General features: G+C 62.3%; 1 gene segment (V, D, J or C); it reads right to left on the reverse strand.

Annotated features, from left to right (window-relative positions):
• Positions 1–1733: 1733 nt before the first annotated feature.
• LOC102949149 lies at positions 1734–7028 on the reverse strand. The segment is given in 7 exon segments: positions 1734–2416; positions 2512–2645; positions 4625–4957; positions 5044–5364; positions 5461–5784; positions 5917–6216; positions 6712–7028. Coding segments are annotated over 6 exon segments (1383 nt in total).
• Positions 7029–13440: the final 6412 nt, after the last annotated feature.

Raw genomic sequence — 13440 nt, forward strand, 5'->3', positions numbered from 1 at the left:
CCACCCTGCACCCCTTTTATACAATTTTAGAGAAAAAGGAGAAAGGATTTACTGGAGCCCACGTGAAGCAGCTGCTGGGACCCACACTCGCTCCAGAAGCAACCTTTAGTGTGGGGGTTTCTCACACGAAGAGCTACAGATACTCATGACGAAGAACATTCCAGAAAGCCACAGACTCATGTCCTGTTTTCAGTATGTGCAAGGCTGCAGGCTCCAACCTTATGGGAATGTGGGGAGGTCTTACTCTTATCTTCCTGTTTGCAATGTTTCCTGCAGGTTATTTGCCGCTGAAGCAGATGTATGGCATGTGCTCAGGGCAGAGAAGGAGCCCCTGCTGGGAAGTCTGGTCATGTCGTTCTGGCCTTGGTCAAAGTAGAGCCTTCCTGGGCACTCAGGAAGAGCCTTAAAGCTGAATATCTCCTCTATTTTATCAGTGTGGGGCCTGGTTTCCTGGGACTGTGTGTGTCTGCATGTGAGTGTCTGGTGGGCTGTGGTGTGGCCTTGACCTGTTTTAGCCCCCACCCCCAGCTTCCCTGATGTTCCATTTAGACCAAATCCTCTGTGTCTCTGAACGAATCTCAGAGTTGCCCAATCCTGGGTTTTCTGCCCCCAGGCTGCACACTTGCTGTCACTCATTTCCATTCCTGGTTTGTGTCAGAGCCCGTGGGACATGGGACAGGGATGGGAGGCTTTCTGTGGAAGGCCACCTCCACGAGCAGAATCTCTTTTTCCAGAGGGTCTGGGCATTCGGGCGCTGGGAATGCGGCCATGGGCCCTGAGCGATGGTCCTAACAAATCACACCCCCTCAGACAGGGCTGAGAGGGCCGTGCCCCTCTGGCTTCCTCTTTAGTGTAACTTCTGTAGTTATTGAAACATTGTCTTCTCATTGGCCATTTGGTTTTTCCTCTCTGTGAAGGATCCACTGCTCACTTTCTTTCCTTTTATTGGTTCCCAAACATTTTGTATATGAAGGAATCCTACTTTTCATTGTGTGTGTTCACGTATTCTCCCCCAATTTCCAGTGGACTTCATAGAGACTCTTGTGGGAAGGTCTCTCCACCCAGGGAAACCACCTCTTTATTCTCAGGAGCGGGGCATAGCCTCAGGCCCACCACTGTCCTTGGTCAGCTGACTGTCTCACCAGCATCTTGGCTCCTGCCTTCCAGGCTCATCAGGTTTCTTCTCGAAGATGGCGGTGGCCAGCCCCAGACAGCTTGTTTGCTTTTGTGTCTCGCTCAGCTCACCGGGACATCCAGGCTGGCTGGTGGGATGGGGGCCGAGGATTGTCCTGTCTGTGTGTGCTCAGTGGGTGGACAGATTGGGGTGGGTGACCGGTGGTCCCTGGAGGCTGATGCTGGCCCTGACCTTGGTGATTGTGCTGCTATGTTCCTGTGGCCTTCTGCACAGACCAGAGAGGTAGCTACCGCGAGTTTGTCACGGGGAGACTGTTGCGTTCACATTAGCATGGGAAGGGGCAGTGAGTCTTGACGTCAGCAGAGCAGGAGTGATGGGGACAGAGCTGGGGTGTCTGGGGCGTCAGAGGGATTCTCGCAGGGAGCCGCTGGCTGGCCACCTGGGCCTTCAGGCCCAGAACTGCCCCCTGCCCATTCCCTCTGGCCTCTTGTCTACATCCTTGGGCAGACCTGCCTCCCACCACCCCCGCAGGACAGCAGGCACCTCTCCCAAAAAGTGTTCAGGTGACAGGGATTTGTAAGAAGGCACTTTACTAAGAAACTCAAAATGAAGTTAACAGGGCAAGAGGGTTGCCAAGCCAGGAGTGAGAGGTCACATAGGGCCTGGGTGGACAGGGTGGGAGCTGCTGGCCCAGGACCCGTGGGCAGTTCCTTCTGCTGCGAGACCCCTCCTCCCACCGGGAGCCCTGCCCGCAGACCTGCATTCTGCAGGGGCAGGTGCTGCGAGTGGCCGGTGGGAAGGCTGGGCCCAGGGGCAGGCACTTGGACCTGGTGGCAGGGAGGTCGGGCTGAGTCTGGGCTTGGGCTCGGAGTCCTTTTTTGGCTCAGAACTCAGCGGTGGGCGGGGCCACGGGCTTCCCCCTCAGCGTGCTTTGGGGGTTGTTCGGTCAGAACAGGAGTGGCCCTGACACCAGGTCACTTTGCCGAGAGACCGATGATCTTCTGCGGCTTGTCCCAAAGTGGGCGGGGTAGGGGCTGTGATTGGCAGGTCCCATCGGTGCCTTGGACCTTGGGGCTGAGCTGGAACCTTCTGGATGCCTGTGTGCTGCGCTTACCCCCCCCCCCCCCCACCCCAGGGCAGGCACACTGCCTCAGACATGGGGAGGGGGAGGGGGAAGCGAGCCCTCGTTGCTCTGGCTCCCGGCTACTTCGCTGCCTGTATGTTTGCGTAGTCCTGGAAGGTCTGCGGCTTCTGCAGGACGGTGGCAAGTACCGACTTCACCTGGGGGAGGGCGCGCGTGAGGACAGCGTGAGGGAGCAGGCCTCCCCCCACCTCGCCCCGCCCCCTCCCTGGCACAGGGACCCCTGTGCTCCCACCTTGAAGAGGGTGATGGCGGCTCCGTAGCTCACGCTGAGCAGGAAGAGGGTGATGAAGACCAGCAGGCTGGTCCACAGCTCGTCCAGCTCGTAGCTCTCAGCGGCGTCCGCACACAGGTCCTGGAGCTCCAGCTCTGCAGGCACCGGCCAGTCAGCCTTCCCGGCCCAGCCTCTGCACATGCCGGGGAGGGCGGAGCCATGGCAGGCCCGGCCCCCCCCCCCCCACCCGGGGAGGCGGACACAAGACCACGCCCAGCCTCCGCACGTGCCGGGGGGCGGGACCATGGCAGGCCCGTCCCTCCTCTCCCCTCCCCCACCTGCCCCAGGAGGGGGACACAGTACAGAAGCCTTGGCCTCGGCTGCTGCTGGTGTGCTGGTGGCTGGAAGGCAGACCGCCTTGTCCCTCCTGCTCTGCAGCTGCCCCTCTGGGGCGGGGGCGGAAGCCCCCCAAGTTGGCCAGTGGCTGTGTGGGAGTGGCCTTCCCTCCCTTGACCCCTACCCCTAGCAGCTCTGTTGCCCACTGCAGAGCCTGCGGCCACCCGCCAGGCCTCCCCAGCCCCGTCCCCACTGGGCTTCGCCAGTGCTGGCCCACAAGGACCTTTCTGAACTGTACACGGATGGCCACCTGCCCCAAGCCCTGAGGGGTCTGAGCTCTGTAGCCCAGCTCACAGGACCTGGGGTAGCCCCAGGAGTCAATGAAGCTGGTGCTTTCAGGGGTTGGCTCGGTGCTGTGGACTTTGTTCAGGCCTGAGGGGGCCCAGAGCTGCTACCTGCTCCTACACTGGGCCCAGTCTCCCGGCTCCTCCTGCCCTGGCCCCACTCTCCCCTGACAGGCTCTGCAGAGTGAGGCTGTTGTGCGTGGCCCTCAGGCTCCCGTGTGCACTGCACAAGCCAGTGCTTCCGGGCTTGTGTCAGCAGCGTGTGGGCCAGATGGATATGGTGGGTGCTTGTGTGTGTGTGAGCATGACGGGAGCCGGGGGTCTAGGGCTGTATGGGCTTAGACCCTGGCTCTGACCCCCTCGGCCTCTAGCCCTGGGATAGGGCCAGCAGCCTGTTCTGGGACGTGGTCCAGCGGGAGCGGGGGACACAGCCCACACTGTAGGTGTGCGCGTGTCCGTGTGTCAGTGTGTGTGTTTGTCCATGGGGTGCAGCTGACGGAGGGGCTGGACTGAGGAGGCCCGGGCCATGAGAGGAGTTTGGGGTGGGAGGCCTCTCCACATCCACGTTGGATCCAGCGGTCCAGCTATGACAGAGAAGGGCTTGGGGGCGGCCCGGGCGAGAGAGCAGACCGTGGGAGGCCACGTGTCAGCATGTGCGACACGTCCGCCACGTGGCGTGCCTGTGGCTGGTGGTGATGTTGGAGCTGCTGTGGACTCGCTGTGAGGCTCACGGGAACGTGCCTGCGAGTCTGGGCGGGTGCATCCCCGGCATGGATCCAGGGTGGAGTGAGGCTGAGAGGCAACATGGGGCACTCGTGTTGACCCTGGCCTGTTGTGACCGTGTGTGCAGGCAGGGCAGGGGCAGTTAGAGCCCCTCGGCTCGGGTGTGCGAGCGGTCTGGGCCCTGGTTCTCGTGTGTGAGGAGGTGGCAGCGAAGGGGCTGTTCTGAGTGCAGGTACCTGAGTGGGGGTTTGACTTGGCCCGTTTCTCCATCAAAGGGCCTGTGTGTGTGCAGCTGGCCTGGGGATCCAGGGGCTTGTCTGTGTCCAGAGGGCCCGGCAGGAGGCTGGGGGTGGAGGCTGAGACCTCTGTGGCCTCCAGCAGAGGGAGGGGCTGTGGGCTCCCTGAGGTGTCTGTGGTCCTTCCCCTGGGACCATCCTGTGGCTTTTGGGACCCCTTTGAGTGAGCAGGACCCGTAGTGGCAGGGAGGGGCCTGGGGCATGGATGATGACGGTGGACAGACTACCCCCATCTGCCCCCTCCTCTGGGGGTCCCTTCCTCTGCGCCAAGACACCCCTGCCTGGCAGCCCCACCCACCCCCAAGAATGGGTGCCCTCAGGACTCTGAGGCAGGCACTGCAGTGTTTATTGACAACAACAGACCGGCAGGTCCGGCCGGCCCCTCCCCCGCCCCAGCAGGATGGAGCTCTGGGGGGAGGGGTGGGCATCATTTACCAGGGTTTTTGGACACGGATTTCTTGAGCGTCCTAGAGCCAGGCAGCGCCTCGTGCACCACTTGGCAGGTGAACACATCCCTCTGCTCCCAGTCTGCCCGGCTGACCTCAAGGCGACTGAAGACAAAGAAGGCTGGGCTGGGGCCGGTGGCCTTGTGGGGCCACGTGGTGGCCTGCTGTTCCGTCCGAACAGGGCTGTCGTTTTGAAGCCATTGCACCGAGATGTCCGGGGGAAAGAAGTTCTGGATCAGGCACGTGAGAGTGACTTTGTCCTTGGTCTTCGGCTCCCCCTCGGGCGGCAGGAACACGTACACCTCCGGGGGGAAACGCCGGCCTGTGGACAGGTGTGGGGTCAGCCCAGGCTGCAGCCCGGGAGGCCCACTTGCCCCCCCTCCCCTCCCTGGGGCCTGCGCGGCTCACCGGGGGCTTTGGCAATGGAGCGCACGATGTCCTTGGGCAGGTCCGGATGGGTCACCTTGCATTGGTAGGTCTCCCCCTCAACCCAGTCAGTGGCATCCACAGGCAGGGTGGAAGTGACGGTGATTGTCCCGTTGTACTGAATCTTCTCGACCATCGGGTCTGGGTGCACAGACTCCCCATTCTCCCGCGACCAGGTCAGGATCATGCCCTTTGTGTTGGCCAGGTCCACCACCAGGCAGGTGATCTTGGGCGACTTGTGGACGTACAGGTCAAGAGGGCTGGGCGGGCTCAGGTAGGTGCTCACACCTCGGGGGTCAGACTCTGCAGGGGTGTGTGTGGGAGGTGCTGCGTGAGGGTGTGGCTTGGCCCTCCTCTGAGCCCACGTATCTGGGTGTTGGAGGGGATGCGGAGCCATACCTGTGCACTTGCGAGCGTTGTCCTCAAAGGTGAAGCCTTGATAGGTGACCTGGCAAGTGTAGGTCTTTTGGGACACCCACTCACCCTGCGTGATGTTGAGCTCGCTGTGGGTGGAGGTCACCTTGCCCTCCTGCCTGCTGGGGGCAGTGTATGGGAATATGTTCGTGGCCTTCTGCCCATCCACCAGCCAGGTGACCTCCATGTCACCTGGGACGTAGCCGGAGATGAGGCACAGGAGCTGGATGGTGCTACCGGTGTCCCCGAGGGGGTCACACGAGGAGTGGAAGAGCTTCACGGTGGGGGGAATGAAGTTCATGGCACACGCTAGGGGTGAAGGTGGCAGCGTGGCGTCAGCCCCCTGAGCCCACGACACCCACGTGCCCGCCCAGGCGCCTTCCTCCTCTCCTAGCCGCTCCCGCCACGCCTGCCCCCCCCTCCAGCCCGACCGTGGCTCACCACTGACGGTCTTGTTGATGGTGGGGGACTCCGCGTGAGCCACACTGCAGGTGAACTTCTGTTTGGCCCACTCGCCCCAGACGGTCACGTGGCTGGTGGTGGTGTAGAGGCCAGAGGTCTCCTGGAGGGTGGCGGGGAGGGTCACGACGCTCTTGTTCAGGGACCCCGCATCCCAGGTCACGGTCACCGGCATCGGGAAGTAGCCCGTGACCAGGCAGCCCAGTGTCACGGACGGGGCAGTGGCGACGGTGCCTTTGCAGCAGGTGGCCAAGGGGAAGACGAGGGGGGCCTGGATGGAGGCTGTGGGGGCAGAGGCAGTGTCAGTGCCGACCGGCGGAGTCTGAGGGGGAGAAGTGTGGGGCAGAGCGGGGTGGTCGGGGGGAGGGGCGCACGGGGACCCCTTCTCCAGCCTCAGGGGGCAGATGCTCATTTTGGACTCTTGTTCCCCGAGTCTGCTAGCAACGCCCTCCCACGAACCCCTGTGTCCCTGCCAGAAGCAGGGGTGTTCTTACCTTTGGCCAGGACGCCCTGCCCGCAGCCCTGAGTGGCAGGAACGTGGGGTTCTTGGGGAGCAGAGGTGTCTGACTCGTGTCCTGACCTGCGGAGGCTCCAGGGAGCCCGACTACAGGCCCCATTCATAGCAGAGCCCAGATCAGTCCTCCCCCACTCCCCCAGGTGGTGACTCCTCCCCGGAGCCCAGACCCCAGGTCATCGTCCACGCTGCCCCCTCGGTCCGGTGAGACCGACCAGTCCACGTGGCCTCGCGTCAGGACGGCCGAGAGCAGCGATACTAACCCGCTCCACACCCAGCCTCACTAGCTCTGCTGATTCAGACCAGCTCAGGTCACGGGAGTCCGCCTTGGTCCGGCCTGGCCCACGTCAGCCCAGGAGACCCGATTTCGAGCAGGCTAACTCATCTGAGTTCAGTCCACAAACTCCACCAAAATCCTTCAGCTCTGTTTGGCTCAGCCTGCCAGCCAGGCTTGTCGTACTTGCTCAGTCCCACTCAATGTAGCCTCACTGACCTTGGCCACTGGACCTAGCAGAACAGTACACCCTGCTTGACTCGCTGAAGCCTGATTCAGGCAGACCAAACCAACTAGCTGAACCCACTTTAGCCCAACCCAACCCAATATAGCCCAGCTCAGCCCAGTTCAGCCCAGCTCAGCCCAGCTCAGCCCAGCTCAGCTCAGCCCAGTTCAGCCCAGCTCAGCCCAGTTCAGCCCAGCTCAGCCCAGCTCAGCCCAGCTCAGCTCAGCTCAGCCCAGTTCAGCCCAGCTCAGCCCAGGTCAGCTCAGCTCAGCCCAGCCCAGCCCAGCCCAGCCCAGCCCAGCTTAGCCTAGTTCAGCTCAACGTAGTTCAGCCCAGCTCAGCCCAGCCCAGCCCAGCCCAGCCCAGTTTAGCCCAGCTTAGCCCATCCCAGATGAACTCAGCCCAGCTCAGCCCGGCTCAGCCTAGCTCAGCCCAGCCCGGCTCAGCTCAGCCCAGTTCAACTCAGCCCAGCCCAGCTTAGCCTAGTTCAGCTCAACCTAGTTCAGCCCAGCCCAGGCCAGCCCAGTTGAACTCAGCCCAGTTCAGTCCAGCCTAGTCCAGCTCAGCTCAGCCGAGCTCAGCTCAGCTCAGCCCAGCCCAGTCTACCTCAGACCAGTTCAACTCAGCCCAGCTCAGCCCAACTCAGCACAATTCAGTCCAGCCCAGCTCAGCTCAGCACAGCTCAGTCCAACTCAGGCAAACCCAGCTCAGCCCAACCCAGCCCAGCTAATCCCAGTTCAGCCCAGCTATTCCCAGTTCAGCCCAGCTAATCCCAGTTCAGCCCAGCTCAGCCCATCCTAGCTGAGTTTAGCCCAGTTCAGCCCAACCAAATTTAGCCCTATTCAGCTCAGCCCAGCCCAACCCAATTCAGCCCAGTTCAGCCCAGCTCAGCCCAATTCAGCCTAGTTCAGCATAGTCTTGCCCAGCTCAACCCAATTCAGTCCAGCCTAGCTCAGCCTGCCCAGCTTAGCCTAGCTTAGCTCAAGCCAGCCCAGTTCAGCCCAGCTCAGCCCAGCACAGCCACCTTAGCCTGGTTCAACCCAGCAGCCCAGCACAGCCCAGTTCAGCTCAGCCAAGCTCAGGCCAGCCCAGATCAGACCAGTTTGGCCCAGTCCAACTCAGCTCAACCTATCCCAGTGTAGTTCAGTTCAGCCCACCCAGCCTAGCCCAGTTCAGCTCAGCTCCACTCAGCCTCAGCTGAGTTCAGCCCAGTTCAGCTCAGCCCAGTTAAGCCCCATCCAACTCAGTTCAGCCCAGCCCAGCCAAATCCAGTTCATTTCAGCCCAGCCCAGCCCAGTTCAGCCCAGCTCAGTTCAGATCAGCTCAACCCAGCCCAGCTAAGTCAAGTTCAGCTGAGCTCCACTCAGCCAAGCCCAACCCACTTAGCTAGCTCATTCCAGTTCAGCCCAGTTCAGCTCAACCCAGTTCAGTCCAGCTCAGCGCAGACCAGCTCAGCTAATCCCAGTTCAACCCAGCTAATCCCAGTTCAGCTCAGCTCAGCCCATCCTAGCTGAGTTTAGCCCAGTTCAGCCCAACCAAACTCAGCCCTATTCAGCTCAGCCCAGCCCAGCCCAACCCAATTCAGCCCAGTTCAGCCTAGTTCAGCATAGTCTTGCCCAGCTCAGCCCAATTCAGTCCAGCCCAGCTCAGCCTGCCCAGCTTAGCCTAACTTAGCTCAAGCCAGCCCAGTTCAGCCCAGCTCAGCCCAGCACAGCCACCTTAGCCTGGTTCAACCCAGCAGCCCAGACCAGACCAGTTCAGCTCAGTTCAGCTTAGCCTACCACAACCCAGTTCAGCCTGGTTCAACCCAGTTCAGCACAGCTCAGTCCAGTTCAGTTCAGACCAGTTCAGGTCAGCTCAGCCCAGCCCAGCTCAGCCTAGCCAAGCTTAGCTTGGTTCAGCTCAGCCCATTCCAGCCCATTCCAGCCAGTTCAGCTTAGCTCAGCTTTGCTCAGTTTGGCTCAGTCCAGCCCAGCCTGGTTCAGCCCAACCCAGCTCCATTCAGCCCAGTTTAGCCAAGTTCAGCCCAGCACAGTCCAGCTCATCCCAGCCCAGCTCAGCTCACCCCAGCTCAGCCCAGCTCAGCCCAGCTAAGCCCAGTTCAGCTACCTCAGTTGAGATCAGCCCAGCTCAACCCAGCTCAACCCAGCTCATTCCAGCCCAGCCCAGCCCAGCCCAGCCCAGCTCAGCTCAGCCCAGCCCAGCCCAGCTCAGGTCAGCTCAGCTCAGCCCAGTTCAGCCCAGCCCAGCCCAGCCCAGCCCAGCTCAGCCCAGCCCAACTCAGCTCAGCCCAGCCCAGCCCAGCTCAGCCCAACTCAGCCCAGTTAAGCTCAGCCTAGTTCAGCCCAGCTAAGTCCAGCTCAGCCCAGCCCAGCCCAGCTCAGCTTGGTTCAGCCCAGGGCAGCCCAGCCCAGTTCAGCCCAACTTGGCCAAGTTCAGCCTAGACCAGACCATTCAGCTCAGCTTGGTTCAGCCCAGCTAAGACCACTTCAGCCCAGCCTAGACCAGCCCAGCTTTGCACACATCAGACAAGCTCAGCTAGGTGAGCCACGGTGAGCCAACCCAAGACAGTCCCACCCAGGCTGCATCAGATGTGCTCATTAGACCTGCCTGCCCAAGCCCTGTCCATCCAGGTCTGCCCAGCCCAGCCCAGGACAGGACAGCCCCCACTGAGGACAGCATTTCATCGGACCCAGGTCTTCCTGCCTCCGTACCGCTCCCCCCCCCCCCCCCCCCCCCCCCGCTGCCCCAAGCTTGGTCAGATCCCCTTGGCTCAGGATAGCCCAGCTCAACCACAAGTGCTTAGCCTGGCCAAGCCTGTCCTATGCAAGGGCAGGGTCGCCCCCCAAACCCCTGCCTGTGGTACTTGTGCACCAAGGTCAGCCCAGGTTAGCTCTCCCCAGCTTCCCCCAGCCCACCTACTCCTGCAAAATCAGCCCAGCCTGGCCCATCTCAGTCCACTCAGTGCCACACAGGTGAGCGGAGCCAGAGGGACCAGTCTGGCCCGGCCGAGACTGGGATAGTTGGACCCTTTCCACATAACTCTGACCACTCAAGCTGTGCTGGGCCTGGCCCAGCTAGCCTGGCCCACCTTATTCAGGCTGGCTCAGGCTGCCCAGCTCACATATGTGTGGACGTGGGAAGGCCTGCCCACCACCTGATCCAGCATGGACACAGCTCCCTGTTGCTCTCCCTGGACCCTGGGCTAGCGGTCACTGCCCTGGTTCGTTGCAGGAAGATCCACACCCAGGCCACTGTCCACGCCCTCTGCGTGGTCCTTGACCCTGTCAGGCTTGGGTGCTGCCCTAGGCCTGTTGTGCCTGAGGTTCTCAGCCCCTTGTCTTCCTCGAGTTGGTCCTGGGCAGTCTCTGGCTCCCGTGTGTCCCTGTGCGGGGAAGGGATGGCTGGCAGAGGAGCAGCGGTCGGGAGGCTCTGTCCCTGCTGGGTGGGCAGTGGTCCGGACTCGCCTGCCGTTGCTGCGTTTGGGCCAGTGCCAGCGGCTGGGATACCTGAGGCGGCCGCTCCTGCGTCAGGGGCCCGTCCTGGCCTCGGCAGCTTCCTGGACAGGCTCCCGGACAGATGAGGTGAATCATTAGTAACCGTGGGTGTTACATTTGCGATCAGACAATAGGGCCTGGGGGGAGGAGAGCTCTGCCTCAGTGCTCTGGCTAAAAATGGGGTGGGAACCCCCAGGGGCCTCAGCAGCCTGGAAGTTCCCTTTATGTTCTTGGGAAGTCCGTCTCGCACCATCGGGGTCGCTGGTGAGGCCCCTGCGCCATGGCAGAAGCGTGCTCCTCTCCACAGCCCCTGCTGCCCAGCTTGTGGCCTGTCTCCCTCGATGTGGGAGATGTCGACTTGTCGTGCGGCAACCCTCTGGTGGGCGCCGTGAGGCCCCAGGAAGTGGGGAGCGCTGGGCGCCAGCACCGCTGCTCTAGAGGCAGACCTTCAAGGAAAGGGTCGCCCCGTTCTGTGCTCGAGCAGTTGAGGCCCGCGTGGCCACGTGCCCGAGGCGTGGATGCAGGGCTTCCCGGTGGCGGGCCACCCTTGTTCCTGTGTCCCACGGCTCGGAGGAGCGGGCTGGGGGCTGGTCCAGTGGGAGAAGCTCCGGGGGGGAGTGAGCGGGGGCCATGTCCATCTGGGGACAGCAGGCCCTGGTCCCCCACTGGCCACCCTGGGCTCCCTGCCGGCAGGTGACCTCCCGCATTGCCCGCACGCTTGCTCCTGTGCTACTGTCCTGCAGCCGGGCTCTTCCTGGGGTGGTACCCGCTGGGCATGGCCCCTGAGGACCAGCGGGGACCTGGGGTGGAGGCTGGACATGGCTGTGAAGTTGGCCGGTGGCTCTGCAAGACCTCGGCAGCCTCTGGAGCCTAGGGTGGACCGTGCCGTGGATCTGTTCTGCCCACTGAGGATGTGAGACCACAGCGTGGCTTTGGTGGCCTCTGATTCTGGGCTGCTGGGGCAGCTGGCCCACTGCTGACACAGCACTGATGTGTGCGGGGCCGTGACAGGCTGGGTCTGGGCTTTACCTTCACCCTGTGGTCGTTTCCTGCAGGCCGTGTGTCCCCAAACCCCGAAGGCACCCTGAGCGCACAAGTAAGGGAGGCCGTGGGAGCCTGCCAGCCCAGCTGGTCAGAGTAGGCTCCTGGGAGACACTGCACTGTCTTGGAGAGAGAGAGAGAGAGAGAGAGAGAGAGAGAGAGAGATCAGGATCCCACCCTGTGGCCCACAGTCCCCGCAGGAAGGCTGCGTGAAGGTGGCTCTGTCAGGACTGGTGCCCTCAGGGAGACATCCAGGCTCATTTGGGAGACCCAGAGAGGCTGCTGCAGGGGGCAGAGCCAGGGCCCGGGAGGGCCTGAACATGAGCCCGGGGAAGACAGGGCCCCTGCGCCCCTACATGAATCGTGGGAGGCAGAGGGGGAGTGCCCAGTTCCTTGGAAGGGCCTGTGCTTCTGAGAGAAACCACAGGGCTGGCAGAGCACCCCCAGGAGCCTACTGCCCCTGCGGGCCCAGGGCAGGTGGTGCCAGCCCTGGGGCCCGCACACGTGTGAGTGCTGGACTCGGGGCTCTGCTGCCAGAACCGCCCCCCCCCCAGCCCCTACTCATTCACCCCAGGCTGTGGGCATTTGGGGCGGGGCTTCAGTGCCCAGCCAGTGTCCTGGCTCTACCCTGACATCACAAGACGTGCTGCTGGTGCTGGGCCGCCCTTGGGGTCCCTGGGTGTCAGAGAGAAAGACTCTCATCTCTCCCTAGTTCCCACCGGGGGGGCTCAGCTCTGAGTGTACATGTTTGTCTGGGGCTGCGGCCCTGCCACACGGCTGCCCCCACCCGCCAGGCTGCCCCGCTCTGGCCTCTGCCCGCGTCCTGCCTGCAGACAGGAGACAGGCGACCCTGCTGCTGCTTCTGGACCGTGGGTGTGTGCCCGGGTGTGTGCTGGGGGAGCAGGGGGAAGGTGACCCCCGCCCAGCCCTTGGAAGGCCCTGCTGACGGTGGAGGGCTGGGTGCGGGGGCAGTGTGGGCAGGGCGGGCAGGTGTAGCGTGGCGTCCACGGCGCCGGCCCGCCCCCGAAGGCGGTTTTCTCCAGACACTCGGAGCCCTTTCAGGTCCGTTGCCGGAGTTGCCGTTTCTTGGGCTTTCTTTCTTCGGAAAGTCCTTGGGTTGCTGTGAATCGTGCCTCGTTTTCGATGACGCGTTCTTAGCAGGTTTCTGCTGACACAGCGGAACACGACTGCTTCCTGGGTTTGTTTGGAGCCCCTGCTGCTGTTCTTGCTGGTTCTAAGGGCTGTGTGGATTCCGCTGCCTTTTCATCGTACGTGCTTGTGTCGTCTGCATTAGTGACAGTTTTACATCTGTCCTTTCAGTCTCAGCAGCTCGTTTTCGTCCGTTGTCACACAGCATTGGCCAGGACCATCTCCAAACTGTTTGACCGCACTGCTCACAGGAAAAACATTTGTACTGTAATCTAACACCATACATATGTTATGAGCAGGTGGCACACACATGTTACCCTTCCATACATACGTTGTGTGTGTTCTTACGTGGCTGAAACGTCTTCGCAGACAACTTACCTTGGTACGTTCAGTGCATTACGATTTCTGTCCCCACCTGGCTGATTTCAGTCTGCAGGTTGGCCCGACACACGTTGTATAAAGGTCGTGACGCAGCACCCTGGCCTCGTGGCTGGTCTGCACTGACTGAGGGAGGACCTTGAACCCCACGACCTGCCCCTGTGCCTGGACGGGTGCCCGCTCCCCTGCATTCTTGCTGCACCTGTCTGAGGTGGGGCCCCGAACCCCACGACCTGCCCCTGTGCCTGGACGGGTGCCCGCTCCCCTGCATTCTGGCTGCACCTGTCTGAGGTGGGGCCCCGAACCCCACGACCTGCCCCTGTGCCTGGACGGGTGCCCGCTCCCCTGCATTCTGGCTGCACCTGTCTGAGGTGGGGCCCCGAACCCTACGACCTGCCCCTGTGCCTGGACGGGTGCCCGCTCCCCT

This window comes from Panthera tigris, chromosome B3 (assembly GCF_018350195.1).
Source record: "Panthera tigris isolate Pti1 chromosome B3, P.tigris_Pti1_mat1.1, whole genome shotgun sequence".
In the NCBI taxonomy this organism is placed as follows: domain Eukaryota; kingdom Metazoa; phylum Chordata; class Mammalia; order Carnivora; family Felidae; genus Panthera; species Panthera tigris.